The 9,705-nt window shown below is 34.2% G+C and overlaps 2 protein-coding genes across 2 annotated transcripts; one reads left to right on the top strand and one right to left on the bottom strand.

The window, feature by feature from the left end:
- The first annotated feature begins 2,317 nt into the window (after positions 1–2,317).
- On the top strand, positions 2,318–9,440 carry LOC130813872 (mitochondrial carrier protein CoAc1-like). The gene is made up of 6 exons (XM_057679773.1): positions 2,318–2,807; positions 3,713–3,798; positions 3,891–4,098; positions 4,216–4,339; positions 4,776–4,960; positions 6,764–9,440. Exons 1-6 carry the CDS (start codon positions 2,622–2,624, stop codon positions 6,980–6,982), a joined length of 1,008 nt encoding a protein of 335 aa, XP_057535756.1. The 5' UTR covers positions 2,318–2,621; the 3' UTR covers positions 6,983–9,440.
- Positions 7,319–8,349, bottom strand: LOC130813566 (EPIDERMAL PATTERNING FACTOR-like protein 1). The gene is made up of 4 exons (XM_057679400.1): positions 8,241–8,349; positions 7,955–8,061; positions 7,719–7,805; positions 7,319–7,516 (listed from the first exon to the last, which is right to left on the bottom strand). The coding sequence occupies exons 1-4, from the start codon at positions 8,347–8,349 to the stop codon at positions 7,319–7,321; spliced, it is 501 nt and encodes a 166-aa protein (XP_057535383.1).
- Positions 9,441–9,705: the final 265 nt, after the last annotated feature.

Genomic DNA, 9,705 nt, shown 5'->3' with positions numbered 1-9,705 from the left:
ATTACCGCCACATGCAAACTTGACAAGGTTTACATGTAATAGGTGGGATGATTTATCCCGCATCAATGAATTAAAAACAATTTATGTTTCTCGATTACTCCATATATTAACATTAAACAAATTCTTGTATGAGACGGTCTCACCGTGAGACATGCCTTATACTTGGGTGAAATAGCCTAATAATAAAAACTTTCAGCAAGTTTTATATGAAACCGTTTCATCATGAGGCGGGCCTCTGCAAGCAGTCCAAAGTAATTATTTTAAAAAAATTAAATGATTCAAAAAAGAGGTTAACTACAGTAAGTTTTTGAGGAAAAGTTATACAACCGTGATGGTAAGTACCACTCTAGCATTTGAAACAGTTGCGTTACATCATTCATCCCAATCCATAACTGTTGCAGAAACTACTCATCCTCATTAGTGCATATTCTAGAAACACTTTCTACCACAACCCATTATTTTTTTCAAACAAAAACCAACATCTAACATTGAAACCTTTTAAAAACAATTTATTTAATCAACCCATTACTTAGACGTGATCATGGGCGGCCCGCCCCGACCCGGCTCAAAAAGGTGAGGTTTGGGTACCTGTAACAATTGTATTTGTTTATTTTAATTATTTGTAATTTGTGTTTTAAATTATTTATAACATGTAACAATTGTATTTGTTTATTTCAATTATTTGTAATTTGTGTTTTTAATTATGTATAAATAATATATAATATAGGCCCGCAAGCCCGCAAATCACGGGTTTGAGCAGAAACTTTTAGGCCCGACCCGCATCAATGGGTTGTTTTTTCCACCCGGCCCAGCCCGGTGTTTGATCAAGTCTACCATTACTCAACTATTAAAAACAAAATTCAGCATTATCAAAAGTATTAACTATCATCATAAGTTGATGTTAAAGTAATGAATTATGATTTTAAGATGATAACTAAAATAATTAAATTGATGACCTATTGCTTCTAAATACACATTATAAAATTGTATGTGATGATCTTAATATGATTACTTGTATCATTAAAGTAATGAATTATGATGTTAACTTGATGACTAAAATAGTTAAATCGATGACCTATTGCTTCTAAATCCTCATTATATATAGGATTGTATATGAGGACCGTAATATGATTACTTGTATCCTTAAAGAGATGACTAATAATATTAAAATAATGACTGACATAGAAAAATGATTCTAAGTTCTCATTTTATGTTTGTATGTGACCAACATAAAAATTGATTATTTATAACCTAAAAAAGATGACTTATAATGCTAAAGTAATGACTTACATAGTTAAAGTGATTACCTACTGCTTCTTAGTACTTGATTTAACGGAGTATGTGATGTCATTAAAGTGATTACTTATAGCCTTAAAATAATGACATATAACACTAAAGTGATGACTTAATCGTTAAAATTGATTACCTACTGGCTGTGAATATGCATTTTTACATTGTACGTGATGACTTTATAAGAAGGGTTGTTACTCATTGTCCAGATGAAGAATTGCGTAGCACAAATCAATGGGAGAAAAATGAGAAGACAAAAAGGTTGAAGAAGGCAAATACTGAAATCAAAGGAACTGTTTCTATTTTCATCATTTAATTTTAATTTAACTGTTTCGTTTTTTAATCCTTTTTAAAAATAAATATAAAATATTTTTTTAATAAATTAAATTGGGCTGGCCAGCGGTTGACTGTGAGACAGTCTTAATTAAGAATTTATCAAAAAGTTTTGACTTATGAACTTCTTATTTTGAAATTGTCTTATTGTGAGACAATTTCATACAAAACGGACAGTTGACATTATAATAAGTCTAACTCAATTCAACAATATCCTTTATATTTTAATATCAGCTGGTCTTGGACGAGACGACCTCACAATGATACCGTCAATTTAGATCGGCACAATTCGCGCATGTAACAACTTGGGCATCTTTTTTTGGGAATTTTCAATTTTGATCTTAAAAGATATTAATTTTGACCATAAAATATCAATTTTCAAAATGAATACCTTTAAGGTCAAAATTAATAAATACCCAAAAAATTAAAATATTATTACATGCGCAATTTAAGCGAATCCAAATTAACAATCTCATTATAAGACCGTATCGTCAATATTTTTGTTTTAATATTTATAAGTTGTAACATCAATTAAAAGTAAAAAATGAGGCCGAATTATGACGACAAATTCAAACAAAGAAAAAACGGAAAAACGAAGAAAGCGCCAAAATAGTAGCAAACAAAAAGGATGTAAATTGTAAACCAAACAAGCAAATTAAAAACTAACTTTGAGAAGTTTCCTCCTTCTACTGTTGTCAAATAGAAGAGGAGACAACCAAACATAACCTATGTTCTAAAGTCTATATTATTACTCTTATACTACTTTTCATCATTCAACATTTTTTTCTATTCTACATCAACATTTCTCCTGAATATTCACCAATATTCCCTTTTTTCACACGGTTGATTCACATCAACCAAAATACCAGAAAAAAAAAAACACCAAAATTTTGATTTTTAAGAATTACCCAATTCAGTTATTGCCTCAATTTTCTCAAAAATTGAATCTTTTGTGAATCTGAAGGGGGTTTGAAAGTGGGTTTGGGTCAGATTTGAAGATGGGTTCGTCGGAGAGTCCAACGTTGTCATCTTCGACGAATGTTGCTGGTTTAATTGTTGATGATAATTCAACTTTTGTTGATTCATTGCCCATTTATGTCAGAGAATTGATTGCTGGAGGTGCTGCTGGTGCTTTTGCTAAAACTGCGGTTGCTCCTCTTGAACGAATTAAGATTCTTTTTCAGGTTTGTGTTGTTATTTTGTGAATTAAATTTTATGGGTTTGTTTAATTGATTAATAATTTCGGTGTGGTTTTAGTTGTTTTAATCAGATAATGTCAAATTTATATGTTTCTATAATGTTGATTTAATTTGGGATATTTTGATGCTATATACCTCATGTTATTATGATCAAGATTGCAAATGCTTGATATTTGAATGCTACCTAATTCAATGGAGAGGATTTTGTAGATGTTGAGTGTTGATCTTGGGTAGTTAGTTAGTTAAATACATGTGTTTACTTAAGGTGCTTTCCTGAGTGCACTTTCTCATGTGTTCGATTGTGATTTTTGAGATGCTGATGGTGACATTTGGTTAAAGTTAGATGCAAAAATTTACCTTTTAGATCAATGGCAACATTACATTGTCTCAATGTCATTAAATGCTTCCTCTAGGCGGTGCAAATGGGGATTGTCGGATTTTAACCAAACTTCAAAATGAATTTAAAATTATATAATAATCAATGTAGATGCAAAACCCGATTTTGAACCGACCCGAATGACCCGAAATCAACCCGATGACCCGAATGAACACCTCTATCTTAGAGAATGGACTATAATTAGAACATAAGTTTATGTTATGTAGGTTGTTGGAGTTGGGTGTGTGTAAGGTGCCCCGTTGCACAGGGCTTGAAATATTAGTGTACTTTACTTTTGTTTTGGTTTAATTACTTATCATTAAGCTCCGAAAATTGTAAACAAATCGTAAGATAAACAATGCTCTAAAAAGTGTCCGATATATGCTTTTTGACTTAATTTGAGTATCAAGTGATTTCTAATAAAAATGGTGCCAATAGGACGCATTGAGACAATGACTTATTGGTGTAAATTTCCCAAGTTTGAACTTTTATGGGTTTTTTATTGCATTTGTAGACTCGAACAGATGGATATCGTTCTCTTGGGGTCTGCAGATCACTAAAGAAAGTCCTAGATCAGGAAGGAATACATGGGTTGTATAAGTAAGTAGGTTGGATAATCTTCTTCATTTTTCTTTTGCTTTATTCGGTTGATGTTAGTTGATTCTAATTAAGCGGTGAAAGCTGCATTTTAGAGGGAATGGCGCAAGTGTTCTCCGGATTGTTCCTTATGCCGCTTTACATTTCATGACATATGAGCGGTATCGGATTTGGCTGTATGATAATTGTCCTTCCCTGGGGACAGGACCCGTTGTAGATCTTTTAGCTGGTTCAGCAGCTGGAGGGACTGCAGTTTTATGCACATATCCCTTGGACTTGGTTAGAACAAAGCTCGCATATCAGGTGCCTGATTCTCTTTAGCCCTTGACAGTCTTTAGGTGATATTTTACCCAAAATTGAGTATGTAGTTTATTGATAATTGTCGTCTCTTGGCTCCCTTCATCATTTATATGTTGATAGGTAGTTGACAGACGGTCTACTTTCAGGAGCTGTGGCAACACCTCACCATCATACAGTGGAATACATGATGTATTTAGGCGTCTTTACAATGAAGGTGGTGTGCGTTCTCTGTACCGCGGTGTGGGTATGCTCTTGCTTATGAAATCTAAATTATATTCTTGTCTAATGCGCAGGGTTTAGTGACATTCTATGTTACTCTGACTCTTCATTGGCTTCACGTACCCGTGTCCAATCCTTGATGCTTCAATTTAGGTCCAAATTTAAATATTTAGACGTATCCAACACTTGGACACGTACCAATATCCAATATCAGTACCCAAGTCTAAGTAAAATAGGTGACATTGTTGCTTTTGTTCTTCTCTATTTCATTGGATAAGAAAACAAAAACATAATGACAACCGGAAGTTTCTTTTCTCACGATAATGCATACATTTGAAATTGAAATGGTCGGTGTCTTGTACATGAAGAAGTTTGAAAGCTCTGCCTGTTTCCATTGACCTGCTAGCCTTTTCTACTTCATTTTAAAAAAACGTTCATAGCCTGACTTACTACTTGAACAGGACCAACACTTGTTGGAATCCTTCCATATGCGGGTTTGAAGTTCTATATCTACGAGGAGCTTAAAAGAAGAGTTCCCGAAGAGCATCAAAATTCTATAGTATTACGTCTTTCTTGTGGAGCTTTGGCTGGCTTATTTGGACAGACCTTCACATACCCATTGGATGTTGTTAGACGACAAATGCAGGTAACTTTCTTTAAGTGTTCGGTTGTCTTGCGCTTTTCTTTTTGTTCTATCTTTCATCTCAGACGACTATGTATATGTGTTTTTGTCTACAAAGTAGCTTTTATATCTGGGTCATCATATCACATTAGATGTTAGTCCCTGAAGTTCTCTATGCTTCTGTTATCATGTCTCTTCAATGGCTGTTTACGTTCAGAGCTCTTGAAACATTTACGGCAGGTATATTAATGTCTTCTGGATTGAGTCAATGGTTATGGGTATTCGTAGGCCTTACAATTAGTCGAACATAAGCAAATCAATGGCTAATATTATAAATTTATAATACTTTTCTCACTAGACTTATACTCGATACTAAAAGGGATTATGTTTTCATATGTTGGAACTTGGATGCCTTAAACCAAATTCATGTTTAGGTTTTGTAAGAAGAGATTTTCGTGGAGCTGAAGCCACACAAAATATTAATTTAAACCGATTGGAGGCAAGGACTTTGAGATGATATTATTGACTTATACTTTTGCTCAATTGTTACAGGATCTAGTACTAGTATCCACACTTTTACGCGATGAACCAATTTATCCAGTTGTCTTGAGTTTTGATATGTATGGCTGCGTTTATGGGCACTTGGGACTTGGGGAGATCTTTACAGTCATTTTGAGTCTTGAACCTCTTTCCTTTTCGGTGGTCGTTATTAGCCATGTTGTTTTCTCCAACTAGAAGTTTAGGGATACAAAAGATTTAATCTTGAGTTGAACTGGTCTTCCCAGGAAATTTGATCATTTCATTAGTTTTTCTGCATGATTGAATAATAAAACATATAGGAAAACTTGTTCCGAATAATCTGCTATTTTGAATATCAGCTGTGATGTGAATAACCTCACAATTGATTATTTCTGAATAATCCTACCTTTGTGTTTTGCTGATAGTACCCCTACAAATTTTCTACCGGCTATATCAGGTTATTTACAGTTGTTTGAACTCCATCCTTCTTCCTTATGATATGTGCTCTTTTTCTTCCTCATTACATTTCCCATTTTAACCTTAAAAATAGGAGAGAGAATTTTATCCCAACTTTTAATACTTTAAATTTTTTTATTTATTTTTTATTTTGGAAAAATGAACTCCCATTTCTCTTCAAAGAGAAAAAGAAAAGGAACTTACCATTTTAATGAAGAACAACTGGAAATGATGCGAAACGCTTTTTGTAATTTGGGGGAAAGATTAACCCCTAGATTGTTTTTGGAGTGATTGAAAGAAAAAACGAAGAAGAAAAAATTGGGGAAATCCGGGAATGATGCTTGAAGGGTTTTTTTTTTTTTTTTTTTGAGAGAAATAGTGCAAAAAAGAAAAAAAGGAAAAGAGATATTAAATCATTTACCATTAGAAAATTTGTAAGCGTGCTGTTAGTAAAACACAAAGGTTGGATTAATTAGAAATAATCAATAGTAGGGGTTATTCACAACAAACTTGCAAAAGGTGTGATTATTCAGGACAATTTTTCCAAATAGATAATCAGATATTCAACATCAGTCATCTACCACATCATTCCGCATAGATTTCGGTTCCTATGATTAATTTTGGAGAATTTTGCATAACACTACAAGAGTGCTTTTCAGCTTACTCATTGAAATCTCACAAACGCCTGGTTTCTGTCATTTTCGACGATTGACAAGCACAGCTTTGTACATGAATTGCACAACTGTTTCTGTTCTCAGATAGACATCCCTCATCCCTGTTAATTGTTGTATAATTTTATGTGAAGTCTATAAAAATGTCTACCTGAAAATTGACTTAAAATTTTTTCCCCAGGTCGAAAATTTGCAGTCGGGTGGAGTGAGGTATCAAAATACCAAAGAAGGTCTTATAGGGATTGTCCAAATTCAAGGATGGAGGCAGCTATTTGCTGGTCTGAGTATCAACTACATGAAAGTTGTCCCATCTGTAGCCATCGGCTTTACAACGTACGATATCATGAAGTCTTGGCTAAACCTATCACCTGACCACAAGCAACGGATATCCACTGGGTGAAGATTCAAACATCTCCACGACAGCTATACAAGGTAGAAAACAAATGCAAGTCCTCTTATTCGATAACACAACCGTGCAGTCGTATCTAGATGTGACTTGTTAACATCGATTCATTTACTATTTTTGCTCATAACTATAGAAAGTTCGATAATCAATTTTAATACAGATGATTAAAGTATACATTGATTTGATACAAGCCTCGAATTCGATTTTTGATTTGTACAAAGCTAATTGAACTCTAGGTTACCCTCAAACGGATAATAGAGTAACATTTTGCCGAACTAATAATTTCGTACTAGTTTTACATCTATCTAGAGCGACGAATACAGTCGATAGTTATGGACTATAGAATGACAGTCCGCATTTGCATTTCCAGCTAATAGGCTCATAATTTGCATATTGTATTCCTAAATGGCCACTGACTGTGGGAACTTGTGTGGCTACACAAGGGGTGCAACCGGAACACCTGTGGTCACAGTTCGGTGGTCGAGATCCTAATTCTTTCATTCCTTTGTATATTTCTTCTGTTTGTTCCTGCTAAAGATTAACAAATGTTATTACACAAATTCTTATTTGAGATGGTCTCACTGTGAGATGTGCCCTATATTTGGGTTAAATAGCCCAATAATAGAAACTTTTAGTATAATGAGCCTTTTGTATGGACTCGTCTCACGGTGAGACGGTCTCATAAAGGGGCTGTATTATTGTGTAAAGAGTAAAGAGAGAACAAACAGACAGACTCTATAAGAACTTTAGTCAGAAAGAGTTTATACCTGTATTGAACTGCAAGGATCTTGTAATTTTCCTGGACTTCCATCAATGTCTGGACAATAACAAACAGAAGCTTTAGCAAAGATTGTTTCAAGGCATTGTCACATGATTCGCTAATTGTCAAATAACCAACTTAACTAAAAGCTTAAGTTGATGGTTGAGACTCCAAGATATGTTATATATTCTAACACGCCCCCTCACACGAGAGCACATTAGGCTAAAAGTGTGAATTCGCACAAGCGCTGAATATTCCACTTGAAATGAGGCGTGGTTGAATTCGAACCCATGACCTTTTGTCACGTTGGCATCTAATACATGTTAAAGAACCAATCAACCATAAGCTTAAGTTGATAGTTGAGACCCAAGATATGTTCTATACTCTAACACTAATCGCAAATCGATGAATGCATATTGTGGTCGGTTTTGAGTTATTTTTGGGTTGTTTTGAGCGAATTGCGAATTAACTAGAGAGTTATGTTATATTTACCTGATAGTTGAGAAGTATAATGATTTGGTGTGAAGGGTCTACTTGTTGAAGGAACCCAAGCCATAATTTGCAGAAGTAATAGTAAACAAAAGGATAATTGTCTTCTCATTGCTTCAAAAACTCAAATGATGGTTAAAATGATTATGTTTGGAAGATGAATTAGATTACTTGGAGTTGAACATAACCAAGCATGAGTTTGAATGTTTGATGGTTATATATACTAGTACTCCGTATAGAAGTATAAAAAGCAAAGCTGAAAAAGAAAAAACTGAATAAAACAGAGAGAAAACACTCAAGTTAATTGGTTGTGCTTGTTTCTTACCCCTACTAGTACTACATTGGGATTTGGGAGTAGAGAGATATAATAAATACTTTCTTCCTCTTTCTCATTTCGTATCACTTTTTATTTTAATTTGTCCCACTAATTTTATACTTTATCTTCAAAACAGACCCGATAACCCGACATTGTAAACAGATCTGAATTTGGCCCGACTTCAAAATGACTTTAAAATCTTGGAAGACAATATTGACGCAAGACTCAAATTAGAACTAACCTGAAACACCTACTCTGATATCGACCTGTTATCCGAATGAACATCTCTAATTTTAACCACTCGTTTACATTTTCCATTTGTTCTTTGTCTAATTTTCCTACTTAATTTTCCTTTCAATTAGAGACAAATGGAGTAGACATTGCTTGAAAGACAAGGGATTGTTTGTGGGTTTTTTTAGTGGGATTCTCTACTACAACACCCAACCTCCTGGTACTCATATTTCTATGACAACTCAGTTGTATAACCCCAATAAAAAAGGGATTTTCTTTATATTTTTGGGTACCTTCACCTGAAAGTAGGATGATTACACCTTGCATTGTCCTTCAAAATGGGGAAGTTGTGAAGGCCAAAATGACAGCTGCCATTTAAGTATCTGAGAAAGAAGATAGGACTTATTAGGACTTAGGAGTGGTTACTAGTTATCAGACCTACAAAATCTGGACATTTATCTTAGAAGGAAGGAAAGGGCAGGAATAGGATAGTATAGGGATCATTGACTGCAATGCCTTTTCTCTGTATTCTATTATTTGGTTTCTACAACTGGGAAGAGAAGAGATCTTCAGTTGCAGAATCCCACCTTTCTTTATCCTTCATTTATTGCCTCAGAAGTTATGATTCAGTCATCAATTTTGCAGGTGCTCCTCCTTCAAACCTCCTTTAATTAAGTTTCTTACTTTTGGCGGTGTTTGGTTCATGGCTTTTAGCTTAGTTTTTTGGTTGGTTTTTGGCTTTTGGTTTATTGGTTGGTCAAACAGCCAATAAGTGTGGTAAATGACTTGTAAAGCAACTGAAGGCTTTTAAGCCAAAATGAAAAGGCTGCTCCAACTAGCTTTTTTGCTTAGCTTTTGGCTTGTTGGCTCACTTTTTCTCTAACACACAGCTAATATTCAATACTCAAATTTACAAAACAT

Source organism: Amaranthus tricolor, chromosome 5, assembly GCF_026212465.1.
Source record: "Amaranthus tricolor cultivar Red isolate AtriRed21 chromosome 5, ASM2621246v1, whole genome shotgun sequence".
In the NCBI taxonomy this organism is placed as follows: Eukaryota; Viridiplantae; Streptophyta; class Magnoliopsida; order Caryophyllales; family Amaranthaceae; genus Amaranthus; species Amaranthus tricolor.
This window is presented reverse-complemented; position numbering and strand designations above follow the sequence as displayed.